The sequence below is a fragment of the Linepithema humile genome, chromosome 7, assembly GCF_040581485.1.
Source record: "Linepithema humile isolate Giens D197 chromosome 7, Lhum_UNIL_v1.0, whole genome shotgun sequence".
Taxonomy (NCBI): domain Eukaryota; kingdom Metazoa; phylum Arthropoda; class Insecta; order Hymenoptera; family Formicidae; genus Linepithema; species Linepithema humile.
The window spans coordinates 3,500,936-3,515,787 of record NC_090134.1 but is presented as its reverse complement, the minus strand read 5'-3'; the positions used below and the strand labels follow the sequence as shown (position 1 = coordinate 3,515,787).

The 14,852-nt window shown below is 33.4% G+C and overlaps 3 protein-coding genes across 8 annotated transcripts in view; 2 read left to right on the top strand and 1 right to left on the bottom strand.

The window, feature by feature from the left end:
- The window catches only part of Blimp-1 (PR domain zinc finger protein 1), a 37,700-nt gene extending 32,643 nt beyond the window's left edge, over positions 1-5,057 (top strand). For both annotated transcript variants that reach the window (XM_067358834.1, XM_012360817.2), the window contains exon 8: positions 137-5,057. In XM_067358834.1, coding sequence (XP_067214935.1) covers positions 137-297 — 161 coding nt within the window. In that variant the 3' untranslated portion in view covers positions 298-5,057. The remainder of the gene's footprint in view (positions 1-136) is intronic.
- LOC105668432 (protein FAM76A) overlaps positions 1-9,508 on the bottom strand; it is a 60,584-nt gene extending 51,076 nt beyond the window's left edge. For 3 of the 5 annotated variants that reach the window (XR_010891153.1, XM_012360820.2, XM_012360821.2), the window contains exons 1-6: positions 8,397-8,774; positions 7,692-7,756; positions 7,394-7,607; positions 6,692-6,828; positions 6,273-6,516; positions 5,947-6,184 (exon numbers count right to left, since the gene is read on the bottom strand). Coding sequence is in view for 4 of the 5 variants with exons in the window: in XM_012360820.2 (XP_012216243.1) it covers positions 5,951-6,184; positions 6,273-6,516; positions 6,692-6,828; positions 7,394-7,607; positions 7,692-7,756; positions 8,397-8,492 (990 nt within the window). In the remaining variant the exon portion in view is untranslated. Of the gene's footprint in view, positions 1-5,254; positions 5,774-5,946; positions 6,185-6,272; positions 6,517-6,691; positions 6,829-7,393; positions 7,608-7,691; positions 7,757-8,396; positions 8,775-9,376 lie in introns of those variants that run through there. The other 2 variants (XM_067358838.1, XM_012360819.2) reach the window with 2 other exon arrangements.
- A 136-nt stretch (positions 9,509-9,644) lies between these two features.
- On the top strand, positions 9,645-14,591 carry LOC105668431 (stromal membrane-associated protein 1). Its single transcript, XM_012360818.2, has 8 exons — positions 9,645-9,913; positions 10,443-10,576; positions 11,039-11,206; positions 11,330-11,531; positions 11,595-11,861; positions 11,944-12,212; positions 12,327-12,470; positions 12,669-14,591. Exons 1-8 carry the CDS (start codon positions 9,796-9,798, stop codon positions 12,783-12,785), a joined length of 1,419 nt encoding a protein of 472 aa, XP_012216241.1. The 5' UTR covers positions 9,645-9,795; the 3' UTR covers positions 12,786-14,591.
- Positions 14,592-14,852: the final 261 nt, after the last annotated feature.

The window sequence follows — 14,852 nt, the reverse complement described above, 5'->3', positions numbered from 1 at the left end:
TGAGGAAAATTCTCGTTAATCGATAAATTTGTCGACACAAACATGAGGACTCTGTCAAAATTGTTTGATTATTCAAACGTCATAAATAAAGGGACGAAAATAAGAGCACTTTAGAGGAACTCTATCACATTTGCAGGAAATATGCCGAAGGAATGCGAGCTGGAACACATCGATAATTATGACAGGCACGGATCGGCGCATGGTCCGCACACTACGTCCCTCCACACCCTGGAAAACTCCGTAGGTCGACCGAGCGTCATAGAAACGTCGCAGCCACATATTATCGAATGTACATAAGCCGCATGATGGAGTGTAAGCCTCCTTTCGTTCCGGCGCAAAATGTATCCGTGGAAATGTAAGCGAGTTACTCGCGACTAATGAGACGAGAAAACGAAAAAGAAAAAGAGAGGAGTTCTCCCTCTGAAATGGTAGGAAATGCAAAGAATCGAGATTTTATATATAAAGTCGCACGATAAATCTTCACAAATTCTCCTCTCTGATTTTGGTAAAATAAAATAAATTTACAAAGTGATAAAATAATTTTTAATAAACTAATATTTTTATTGAGAAAAAAATTCATTTTAAAAAAGCGATTTTAATATACAAAATATATTGAAACATTTAAAAAAGAAATTTCTATTTGCCTTTTATAAATTTTATTACTTTTAACTTTTTACAATTGCTTCTAAATTACATCATAACTTTTAATTTCAAATCTTAATATTAACAGAAATAAAGAAGAAATAGTGTTGTGTCAGTATTGTATATATTTTTTACTTAATCTACAAATATTCCATCAAAATTTGAAGAAGCCAATTTGTGAACATTTTTCGGAAAATAACGAAAAAACGCAAAAAAAATTGCAACATATATGGATAAATCTTTGGCAAAACGATTATTGCTAAAGTAATAGAATTAATCAATTAATAGAAATTATACAATCGATTGATTAACAACTGCCTAAAGTAATCTAATTGTTTTAGTAAACATTTCGAACTTTGTTGCTTTCATAGAAATAATATTTAAAAAAAAATGGATTTTTTGTGAGAAACTGATGAAATTTCGTCTAAAGACACATAAAGCTCCTTGTAAATAATCATTTTTATATTTTTTCTATCGTAGTATTATCAACGAAAAGAAAAGTGGCATTCGAAGTAATTAGATTTAATCGATCATTGCACGACAAAGTCATAATGCTATCATTTCAAAAGCAGAAATGGGACGAAAGGTCTAACATAAGCAATGGTATCAAATTCGCTTGGGTTTTTCGATTACTTTTCCACGATGCATCCTAAAAATGCATGCCGAAGAGGCATCGTGATGATGCAACGAATCCCCAACGACTCGAGTATGTTAATTCTTCAATTGATTCCGATGGTTCTCTTAGAATCTTTGTAAATCGTTTAGATTTTTTACATACACTCTGCAATTTTACTTTCAGGAATACCTGAAGAAAACATTACTGTTTCTTCAGTTGTTTATTTGCTGTATTTAATTTTCAACTTATTTTGCAAAACTCTAAAATTTTTAAATACTAGGAAAATTAATTTTAATGAAAAATCAGATTAAAAGAGCAAGTTATTAAGAAAATTCATTTTACTTAATATAGCAGAAATCTTATTTAAATTGCGAGCTATTAAGAAATTTAATTTTGAATAATTTAAATTGAAAATAAAAATTTTAATTTTAATTAAATACTATTTGCATAAATAGTATTTAATTATAAATTTTACTTCTACAATTTTTACTTTCTACAATTTTTGTAAATATATTCACTATTTCTTTTTAATTCTAATTGGTGATATGTGGAACTTGTGCAATATATGAAATATATAATTTATTACTGATAAGACATTATTAAGAAACCGCAAGGATCGTTATGGTTTCAAATATATTGAAAAAATTCGGCGTTTGACATATTCCTGAAGTAGTTCTTAAGACACTATATCACGATGCGACTCTTCGACGTGCTAAAGTTTAGGTCGGCGTGCAAAATGGCGGATTTTGTCGGCACCCGCCATGGTGTTCGAGTAACAACAATAAGGAGCAACAAGAAATATCCGAACAACAACTAGTGACGACACGACTGCAACTTTACGAGACCTGTACCTGTATATACTATTACTATTAATTATTCAATAATTTAAAAAAAAGTAATATAAGGAACTCTAATTTATGAACACCTTTATACATATATATATATATATGTGTATATATATGTATATATATATATGAATAAATATATATACTTATGTGTATATACATTCGTGTGTACACATAATATGCATATATGTACTTGCGTATATACGCATATACATGTGTACACATGGTCGTCGGTTAGTGGACGATAGACTGCGCTTTACGATAACTACTCGCGATATGATTTTTATTTAAGTAATTTATTGATGCATGTGTAAAAAAACGTTAAAGCTATCGACAATGCTTTTATTATACTCATACTTTACTATTCGCACATGTAGTTTCTTATCGTCTTTCACTTAGAATTCTTAAACGATAGATTTTTTATTTACAATATTGTGTTAATATTTATATTGAAATTTTATCGAAAATCCGTTTTCTCGATATGATAATGCATTAGTATAATGATATAAATGATATCTCATTCTTATCAGACAATCGTGGAATACACTGATAAAATAATCATATGTTAAATTGTGCTTCGAAATTTTTAATTGCGCACATTATTTCTGCATTTTTCAGCATTTACTTCTTAATTAAAATATATATTTATAACATTATCCAATTAGCTATCATATTAAAGCATGTTTTTTGTTTCACGGTGTTTTATTTAGTTTTCTCATTAATTAAAAAAGAATACATTTTGCAAATTAAATGTATGAACAAATCTTTTCCTGTTACGTGCATTTGATGAACATATAGTTCAATCAAAATTTAAAAGCAAGGAAGATAATTTGTTCATAGAAAAGTTATAGTAGGAAATCTAGTCAAAATGTTTTGAAAAAATTACGATACAATTGCGTACTTCGAATTCGAATTAATCTCGGTGGAAACGAGTTATTAAAGAATCATTTCGCGCACGTGAACAATCGATTCTTCGGTCACATCGTGCTTCCTGTACATAGCACAGAGAGTAAACACTAGAATTAACGAGTAATCGTCGAAGATGCTACTATCTTTCTTTCATCTTCCATTGATTTTAAAATGCAAATTCGGCGAATTTATACTTCCATTAATGCTAAGATAAGTCGAACTCTAGTTATCCTTGAGCGCAGCTTACCGTACGCAATGCGAGACAAATTATCTTTATCGAACGATGATTTCGGGGCTTCGTCATCGCGAGGGGATGAGACTTTATAAACGAAGAATAAGAATTTTTAAACGCGAGATTGAGCCCCCTTCCCGAGTCACCGTTCCATAACGATATCGATCTAAAGAACGTATCGCAGACTGATATACACACACGGCTATCCAGAGTCTGTGAAATTTTAAAGAGCCACGTGCATCGCGATACGATTCTGTGCAAAGCGAGCGAGTGAGGGAATGAATGAGAGAGCGAAAGAGAGAGTGAGAGAGAGAGAGAGAGAGAGGGGGGAGAGGGAGAGAGAACAGGAGAAAGAGAAAAGAAGAGAGATAAAGGGAGAGAAAGAAAGTGAGAATGAAAGAATGAGCGATTTTTAAAAAAGCATGAGTGCGAAGTTAGAATACACTATTGTTCTCAATTTCGGCTTCCTTCGCAAGATCCTCCTCCAGATTTTGGTTCCGCAAAAATCCTACCCTCGTAACCGACACCACGCCGCGGCAATCTAAACCCAAAGAAATCCATCCTTAACCGAATCTTTCATCTTCCGGAATGTAGCTGAGGAAACGCGGCTCTTCCCGCTCCCCTTCCTTGAAAATACGCGGTAATCGCGCGTAAGTTTTTTGCGAAACTGAGGATCCTCGCGTTTCTCCATGCTCTTTCCCCATCCCCGAGTACCTACCGAGTACTATCCACCACCTGCCCGCAGGACACTGTCGAACGCACTCGAACGACGAGATTCTCCTCGACTGTCCCAGCAATCATTCTGTTTAACGAGCGTTCAAAACTCGACTCGCGGGACGAACGCGAAACGATGTAGCGTAGATTCGCAGGGCCTTTACACTGATTTGCTAATGTAACCCTTTAATAATCAGGCAACATAGACGACTCGCGGGCATTTTTTCCGAGATGCCGAGTGAAACATGATTCTATGTAATGGTGCTACGATGTAGCGTACGCTATACTAGCGACTGTTCCGCGACACGCGCAAAACGCTCCAGGAACTTCTACGAACCAGCGAAAGCGCGTTACATTTGCTATTTCGACATCCGGTCGTGATGTATAAGGAGTCCGCGTGCAGTATCATGCTGTAAAAAACGACACTAAGAACACGAGAAACGCAAGACGAAGTAAAAGCGACCTAGAAAAAAAAATATCAAGACTCGTTGTGCAATAATATCGCAATAAATTCTAATCTTCTTCCGTGACGATTAATGGTTCCCAGTGGCGTTCTTTATAGCGGGTGTCATTATGTACATTGCCCCGATTCCCTGCCTTGCCTGCATTTTGAGAGCACTATAATACGAATAACGAAGTAAAACAGAGCTAGAGGAGAAACCTAGACGCTTTAAGGTTTTGAATCGCGAGAGCTAATAGCGAGATGTTGAGAACGGGAGGAAAAAGCAGCACACAGGCGCAGCGCGTAGAGAGGCAGATGGTTGAAGACTATGTAAATACATAAGCTGAAAGTAGTAAAATCGTCGAGAGGAAATGACAAGCAAGGGCGAATAATCGCCTCGAGAACAAACAAGCAATATTTAGTTCTTATCATCTCCTTAATAATTAAATGATAACGATCCAACTGTACCGTGCATACGCGTGCACGCGTTCGTACGTATTTAAACGACTATAAATTAAATGTTAATTATCCTTACACTTCGTATATATATACATAGTGAAATTGTTACGCATTTATTATCATTATAATTATTGAATAGGTAATGCTCAATTAGCATTTGTTTCTTAAAATAAAAAATAAATATATGGCTGTTGGATATTTATATGCACATATGACTACCGCACCTTTACATCCTTATCCTGTAATCCTACATCACTAATGTTGGAACAACGGAAAAATTATATTTGATTACGACAATAATATATGAGAGGAAAAGAAAGACTGACGTGAAAACAGACGTGGACTTGGACATGTGGATATGTGGACACGTGGATACGTGGAACCCATGGAAGCAATTGGTTTTCAGACTTTTATTGTAAATTGATCTACAATCACCATATCCTGATTCATCATTGTTTACATCGTCATCGCTATAAATAATAAAATGCCACAGCAACGCTGTTGTCACTTCATATATCCACAGTCACAATCTGCGAATTTGAGTCTGCCTCAAACTTTTCACAGGAATTTTAATTTCACGACAAACAAGACTGCTCAGTTTATGAGAAATTTCGCTAATTTAATCGTAAAAGTCAAATATTATCGACAAAACAATTATTCAGACTGACGTTTGCGGAAGAATAAAACGAACGATAGCTACCTAAATAATAAATTTTGCACTTGTATCGTCGATTTCTCCTAAACGGAGATGCAATACTTTTTTTTCAGTATACGTTGAGAGAATATACACATTCCTATAGTAATTAGAAAAATAAAACAATTTAACCTTATTAATGGAAACAATTAACTATAATGTACCACATGTGACTTATGCGGGTATGGACATTTGAGTATGTGGTCAGCTAACCAATTCCCTAAAAACAATACGAAAAACGGAACTTATCATCCACCTACATAGAATATATCGAACAATTATGCGGGATAGAACACAATTCTTACGTCAATGCGTTTTCGTATAACACATTAAAACGTGCCATTAAAATGCGAATGGTCTGACAAAAAGGCAGCAAAAATGAGATTTACATACCTTATCAAGGTATGGGACTGTCTGTTCCACTCCCACTGTTGGTCCCAGCTTCTGTTTTGGTAGCAGCTACACGATCACCTCGCTTGGATGTCTTCGATAACGACGCTACTTCTTTCAGTAAACTAGATATCTTGTGCTGCATGCTGGAGATCTTCGCCTCGTACTCCTTCTCCGACGCTTTCATTTTATTACGTAGCTCTGTTTCGGACGTAAAGTTCTTCGCCTTCAGTTCGGTAATCTGCAATAAGTTACGTGTTATTTGTTCCATTGTTCATTTCATTGTTTACTTATTCCGGAAAATAACTTCCGAGAAATTTTTCACATACTTGTCTATCCTTTGCTAATAACTGGCTGTCCTTTATGCTGATTTGCTTTTGAAGATGCGCTATCTTCTCTTTAAGTTGTGTGACCGCAACTACGTGATCCGAGCTGTTTGGATCGTGTGGATCATGTACGCCGGCCATTCGCGCTGCTTTGACAGGAGTGGGACCATTCGTATCTCCACCATCGGACTGCGGCGGCAGCTTCGTCACGTCAACTCTATGTGGTCTTTTATTGTGGCCTTTCAATCTACAAAAAGAAAAAAAAACGTAAATAAAATTTTCGTCAATGCAATCCGCAAAGTGCTTGTTAATCAAACCAAATAATCTCGTATGAAATATTTTTTTAAAAATTGTGATGTACGCACAATATTAAAGCTACTAGCACAAAGTTACCTTGTGACATTACGTATTTGAATAGTTACTTTTGTTCTTTATGCTTCGCGGCCCGCTGCTGTGCCAGTTTCATATGCGCTCTCCTCTCTGCATCTGATTGCTTTGTCTTTGCCAACGCTCGCTTATATGACAGTGTACAGAGCCAACATAATAACTTGCCATCTACCTAAAAACCGAAACATCACCGTAATCGATTTAGTATTATTATAGTGAGGTAGATTCATTACCATGTACCAACAAGAGAGAGGTCTTAGCTGTAGAAATTACACTTGATGCTTATTCGCTCTCTAAAAAAAGAAAAGAAGTCGTGACAGGAGGTCAAATGTATGAATTCAGAAAATATAAGTATTATAGCGGAATAGCGTACACAGCTACTCTCGATTATCTAGAATGATAAGAATAGCATTGTAAAGTTTGCGTAAAATTGCGTGTAAGAGAAAATATGTATATAAGCTTTACTAAAAAAAAAAAAAAAGAAAGAAAGAAAAGATGTTCTTGTCCCATACATCATTAAATTTTTCAAAAGAGTATTTATCCATCTATATTCTTAGAAAAGCGGGAGTAAGTTGTGTTAATATATATGAAACATTAGGAAGAAGGGAATACATAAATTTCAATACAAGATTTTGTTTAAAGATAATTTCACCCGTGCACAGCTAGAGATCGTCTCCTCGTAACATATATATAACTGAACATAACATATACTGAGAGCGATAATTATATTGTATTACCTTTTTATCTTCATCCTGTCTATCAAAGGCACACTTCTGCTTGCATTGTTCACAAGTAACTGGCGGTCCATAGCGCTTCTCTGAATTTGTACACCGCTGACATTTGCTACCGATAAATGCAGCAATAGTATTGCAGTACTCACAAGCTGATGGCTTTCCATAGGCCTTTACGTTTTGCTCACATTTTTTACATATAGTGCTGGTGTTACCCTTTCTGTAAAATCAAACAAGTTAACTAGCAACTTTATTTTATCTCACAAACTATTTTTGTAGAAATAAAATAATTTTTTATACTTACATGGTCTGTTGAAATTCTGATCTGCAATATGTACATTTTACCACAGGAAACGCTCCTCTGCATTCCTATACAAACAACAGTTACATTGTTAATTATTTTTCTAAATGTCTATTTCATATTTTTTTTATTATAACATATTTTTAGCAGTTTTTATGATTTAATTGTGCATTTTTAAAACAATCTTGAAATAAAAAATTTTGATATTATTGTACAAAAATTCGTACAGCAAAGTATTTATTTTCAAATCATACATCTTGAATTTTAAAACATAATTAATATTTGCGTCATCGCAAGCAATTAACAATTACATATTCATTTCAGATACAACACATTTAAAAAATCGAAAAATTATTTGTATTTGGGAGACAAGGATGCACGTTGTAGTTCTGAGTCACGCTTAAAAAATTTTCTTTTATCATTAGTTATATATAAATACAATGTTTATATACACACATTTTATCTTCCAATGTCATGAAAAACTTTATCGATACTCCTAGAAGATAAAGATCATTTTTTTTCTCTTAGCGTATAACTCGTTATTCTATTGTATCTTATTATGCAGCGATTTTTTAATTCGCATCGCAGTAAAAAAATCGCGTACCTTCTCAATATTACGATGAAACAAATTCGTCCCAACATTACGTCGTAAAAAGCGACGCGTTCGAAGAATTCGCGAAATGATTATAAACATACTGCGATATATACCTTGCACAGCTGTTGTCCAGGTGAAAGATCCTCGAAAGGATGTCTGGAGAAACACCGGGAGCATGCGAAGAGTGCCTGAATATTGTTCGTGCTCATCCTTGATGACTCCTTCGCGCTCGGCGTTTGTTGAATACGTCAACGAGATGAGCGAAGGGAGAGGCGTGATGTCGAAGAAGTGAAAAAGTAGAAAAGCTGCATACGATTATTGTTCTACAAAACGGCAACGAAAAGGAACGTAAAAATGGACGATGACAATACGGAAACACGATTGTTCCAATCGCGATTTTAGTTTGCCGGAACCGGTTGTTGACTTTCACGTAGCCATCTGTGACTGATGCGATAGACAAACATGGCCGTCAGTGAAAGTGGCCGTTCGAGGACGCTACCACCGCTTGTGCCAATATTTAACTTAACGTCCCAAAACGCATTAATTGTGCGCAAAAATTTTTAACATCTTTATTGATGAGTTTTAGAACACGCCAGAGTCAGTTGACCGTGATTTTACAAAATATGAAATATGTTATTGAAAATTGTCGTCAAAACATTTGTGAATTTTCTGTTTCTGTTTTTCTGTTTTGTGTGAACAGTTGTAATATAATCGAATATAACCAATGATCCGAGATAGCACACGTCGCTTCATATACGTTTCCTAAACGTATTCAATGTATTCATATACATTTAGGAAATGTGTTATCTGCTATCAATCTATCCTTTTGTCACGTTTGAAGATTGTTTAAACATCGACAAAAAAAAATTCAAATAAATATAACCTTTATTAGAAATATCAATAATCAGTTTTTTTGCTTCAATATATTACTTTATTTTGCTCATTTACTTATGCATCATTTACTTCGATACATGTTCAAGAATGTATACCGAACCTATAAATTCAAGAAGTTCGAGTTGGTCCGAACAGAAAATAGGAACTGCTCGAATTGTTTGATCGCCGCAAACTCCGAACGCTATTTTAAATTGCTTACCTTAGAATATATTTATCTTGGAATCTTTTTCCAGATTATGTGGCATTCAGTTAATCAGAGTAACACCAAATGACTTGTGACTTGTAGAATCGTTCGCACATGTTCAAATAACACAATTATTTTTGGTATAAACCTTGAGGACGGTTGAGAATCGGTCGGTAATTCGTCAATACTCGAATCACTTCTCACTTGATAACGATGAAAAACGATGTTATCCACGGCTGCTCATCTCCAATACATTATCTCTTCGTTGGTCGCTCCACACGGCTGCCGAAGCTAATGGAATCTTTACGGAGCTTCGGAATCCGTTACGTGGTATTGTCGCGTCGCGCTTTTGTCCAGCGTTATCGCGGGGAGGCGACACCGGGGAGTCGTGGTCGCGCGTGGTCTCTAATTTCACGAAGACGCTTCCAACGAAAATGACGTCCCGTCACGAGAAGGAGCGTGCTAAGCAGATACAGGAGAAATGTCAGAACTTGCTGACGCAAATGCTTCGCGACGAGGATAACAAGTACTGCGTGGACTGCGATGCGAAAGGTTCGTCTAACGACAGCAAGATACTACACCTCTATGGATGCTATGTCATTCCCTTCATCGTCGTTCTTTAATACATATTGAGCGCTTTATATTGTATTATTCGTATTTTAGCGTTTTTGCCCTCTCAGAGTCAGCTCATCGATATCGATCATGAAACGACCTAGTTCCATAGCGTGCCGAGGCATTATGGATTTGTAATTTCCGCTTGACATGCTGTCAGCGCGCTGTCACGCATAACGTCATCAGTTTTCCTAATTTTACATTGATCGTACAGGCTCGGTCTTTAATTTGCAAATTAATAAACATTTAATTTTAGTAAAAAAAAATTTTTTTATATGGCTTATCTTATCACATATTCAAAACTCATCATTAATAGTCATAAATATTACATATAAATAACTCAGTCTGTGATGACAGGATGTATGATAATTATTTATCATTACATTTGCATTTATTTTCCAAATAGACTCTATATATTGAGAGATAACATAATTATTTATGATATTCTTAATAAATTTGCATTGTATAGGACCAAGATGGGCTAGCTGGAACTTGGGAATTTTCTTGTGTATTCGATGTGCTGGTATACATAGAAATCTTGGAGTGCACATAAGCAAAGTCAAGTCTGTTAATTTAGACACATGGACGCCAGAACAAGTAGTGGTATGCAATACAAATATAATTCAAAGTAATAAAAAAAAATAAAAAAAAATAATTTTGCTTAAAGTTTGCTCAAAGTTTTGTATTATAAAATATCTAAAAATATAAACTTTTTATAAATCTTATTATAAAATACAATTATTTTTATAGAAAGATTAAATCTAAATCAATCTCTCTCTAAATAATTTTTAAAAACAGTGGATTTTCCATAGCAATTTAAATTTCTATTTTTATAATATAAAATTATATCCAGATTATTTTTTCTTGCTTGCTTAAGCTTTATGTTTTATACTTTTTTAAATATACAAGTTGTATTTTATAAAGAAATAAATACTTTATACAGAAACTTATATTTTATTATTTTTATTTGCTATAATTATCATATAATTTTTTATAATTTATGCAATAATACATTAAGATTCAATATTCTGATTATATAAGAAACAATTATATTAAAACTTTTAGAGCTTACAACAAATGGGCAATTCTCGAGCTAGAGCAGTCTATGAAGCAAATCTTCCAGATAGTTTTCGAAGACCACAAACAGACTGTAGTCTTGAAAGTTTTATTCGTGCAAAATATGAACATAAGAAATATATAGCCAGGGAATGGGTGCCTCCTCCTCTACCAAAAGTATGATCATTACATTAAAATCTTTTTTAGTATTAATTTCTTAGCATTTTTAATGTTGATTAATGTATAAACATGTACATATGTAGAAGAATTTGATGATGTTAATAATATATTTTTATATAGGTTAATTGGGACAAAGAGCTTGACGAAGAAGCCGAGAGACAACGCAGACGAAAAAAAGAGAATTCCGAAGCTGTGGCTGCTGTACTCCCACCTGTAAAAAAACCTGAAGTAGTGCCTCAATTGCCAAAACCACGAAGTTCCGTCAGTCCTAAACTGAGTAGAACAAAAGAAAGTTCGGCAATTTTAGATCTTTTAGGTCTTGGTAAGTTTCTCATTACGCATATAATTTATGTACAGCTTTTTTACAATACATTGTCATTAACAGATGCACCGGCAACTAACCAAACAAGTGTAAATGGTTCTGGGGACGATGTATTTTCCTCTTTTTTATCCGCACCACCTGCTTCAACGACTTCAACTGGAAATGATACTAATGGAAGCAAAGCGATCACTACTACGAGTAAAAGCGAGGAGGAAAGCTTCTTTGACCAACCAACCCCATTACCTCAGGAAAAAAGCAAGATGACAAAAGACAGTATTTTAGCATTGTATGGTACACCGAGTCATCAACCAGCGATGTATGGCGTTCCAGGTAACAGACATTTACAATGAAAATTATAAATTGATAGAATTATATAACCACTATTCTAATTTATGTGTTGTAAATTTTTCAGGAGGAGTATATTCTCAGCACTCTATTCCATATAAACAGCAAGTACCAAATGTTGGTACATTTGGACAACAAAATTCCTTGAGCCAACTCGGCCAAATTCCTACGCAAATACAAGTTACAAATCAATTACAGTCTGTCAATCAAAATCAAATTATGGCAAATCCTAATTCGATAGGCGCTGTACCAGCCAATCCTTTAGGCTTACACGTAGGACAAATGAATCAACTAAACGGTATACCAAATGCTGCTATTACAATGCCACCTCAAATGGTATGTAAAGGTTTTTTGTATAACTTTATTAAATAATCATATTAATAATTATCTTGACATCGTCTCTTTATCTCTTTTTTGTAGATTTAAAATTTTTTATTTTTTATTTCACAGATGATGCAATTAGGACAAAATAATATTCCTAGTAATAATGGATGGAGTGGTATGTTAACACAGAATCTACAGCCAGCTCCTGGAAACAATCCCTTCTTCAACTTAACAGCGCAGCAACAACAAACTGCTGCCTTTGGTACTCAAGTATGTAAATTTTAACGTTTTAATATAGTTTTATGAAATAGACATCCACATGTGTATTAGATATGAATATAAGTTAACTAATTTTTATCTATGTACTTTTGCAGTACTACTATCACATTAAATTAAATTTAAAATTGATGTTATTTTTATACTATAATTATATCATACTTTTATACTACAATTTGTAACAATTTTCAGTTGCCGCAACAAATGTCGCAAATGTCTCTGGGTGATATGAACTTTGCCGCTGCAACGGGCAAACCTGCCACTGCCGCGTTACCCGGGCAAACTCTTTCCACCAACTTATGGCAGTAAAAGATATTATGGATATTGTTAGCCTGTTGATTATCTCATTCAGTATTGTATATTAGCGTCGGCAGTTTATAATCCAACGTAATAACGTTTCTATGCCGTTCTGTTGAGCGTCGCTTGAGGAAGTAATAAAATTGGTGATGGTGACACCAAAAAATGAAAAGAAAGAAAAATTACTTGAATGTTGAAGCATAGAAATAATAAATGTTTCGAATCTGTTTCGTGAAACAGAATCTGTGAATGTGTATAGTGCTTCGAATTGGTAAATATTTTTCTTCGGAAGTCTTTATCGGCTTTCAACGTTATTGTTGAAGAATAAACAGGAATAATAATAAAAATAACACATCTTTGACTGATTGTAAGGAATTATTTGTGACATTAAATACGTACTTTATGGTACACATTATGTTGTTACAATATGAGCTTTTTGTAATTGCAATTGATGTATGTACCAGGGTCCATTTTCAACGTAATAAAATGTTTATTGAGGTCAGTAACGGAAAACGGTATAATTTTGGTTATCTCAGGTTTCGTTGCTATAAATTCTATGTGGAAATGTGTTCACAAATTTATTCGTGAAAATGGAAGTCCTACAATTAAAGTACATTTTCTCATATCTTCTCATATTTTCTCATATAATAGCATCGAAAATTGAATTTGTTGAAATTATATCAATTTCAAATACTGATACAAAGAGATATCTACATGCTACTACAAATTTCGTCAAAGATGTAAAGAGACTTAAATCTTCAACACTTATTTTTAAGGTACTATAACCGACACGTGCAATATGTGTCCACATTTATTCTGTATTATTGGTGAATAAATGCAAGATAATACAAATGCGAGATGTAACGCATTCTATTTGAGTAAGATATGAAATATTACTGTTGTGACAATGATTAAAATAGTTCAGCAATTGATTAATAGCAGTATCTGTAAACTGTAAGAAAAATCTACGAATCACGCATTGGTGCTAAGAGTTTTAAAGCATTTAGTTGACATCTAATAAAACAGTAATGTATTGGTGATGTTGGCCTTGTATACATTGTGTTTTTTTGAACAAAAATTTTTGAGAAGATACTATGCTATTGCAGGAATGCAGATTGATTCTTTTATATATCTATGTGTAGACTTAATGTTTCTTTTAAATTAATAATGATGTTTTAATATAATTAGATTGTATTATCTTATTTATATTATTTTTGTCTACAACTCATCTGAAAAAATCAATTGCAGACAACAGTTTTTATTAATGTATTGCATATATAAATTCATTTAATTAAAAGGTACTACTACTTAGATGTAATCACAACTGGTCTTTCAAGATACCGACAATGCTAGTTTTTTATACAGACAGTCTAAATATGTGCACATTTTCTCAGTTATAGTTTCTACACAGAATTAATGGTCATTTAAAATAACTTAAGAATGCAAATGAAAGGATACTCTTGTTCTTTATGGTTTTACTAATAAAATTAATGTAAACTTTAATTTTACTGATATGTAAGTACAAATCTAAACTTTCCAAGAAATCTATAACTGGGAAAAAATGCACAGTACATAAGACACTGTATATATATATACAGCGAAATGCGGTATTTTTTTGGCCAAGTATTTCCATTAAAATCCAGATAAATCACGCTATGTGATTACTGATAATCAATAGAAATTATAGTAAAAGAGACTTAACAAAGCTCATCTTAACTGTTGCCTACAGTATCCAACTGTTATTTATATGAATTATTATAAGTGATTATAAAATAGTGTACTTGTGTGCATTTAAATATAACTACATTTTATTGTAAATTGATTTTTATTATTGATTATTTGCGAGAATATTAAAGTAAGTAAAATTTGGGGCATTAAGAGACATGTTTAAAAAAAAAACTTGTCAAACTTGATAATGACTTATGGAGATTGTTACTGGCATATTTTTTTCATCTATCTTATGTATTAAATTTTTTAACTATGGGATTATTACAATATTTTGATACTATTATAACATGGAAATATTAAATTAAAAAGATTCATACAGCATTTTAAGATAACATTTAACAAATTTTCTTT

Bases quoted from the DNA above. Each gene is read 5' to 3' on its own strand.
- LOC105668431 (XM_012360818.2), top strand. From the start codon at position 9,796: ATGACGTCCCGTCACGAGAAGGAGCGTGCTAAGCAGATACAGGAGAAA. The intron at 9,914-10,442 runs GTTCGTCTAACG...TGCATTGTATAG, and splicing joins CGTGGACTGCGATGCGAAAG to GACCAAGATGGGCTAGCTGG. The intron at 11,207-11,329 runs GTATGATCATTA...ATTTTTATATAG, and splicing joins TGCCTCCTCCTCTACCAAAA to GTTAATTGGGACAAAGAGCT.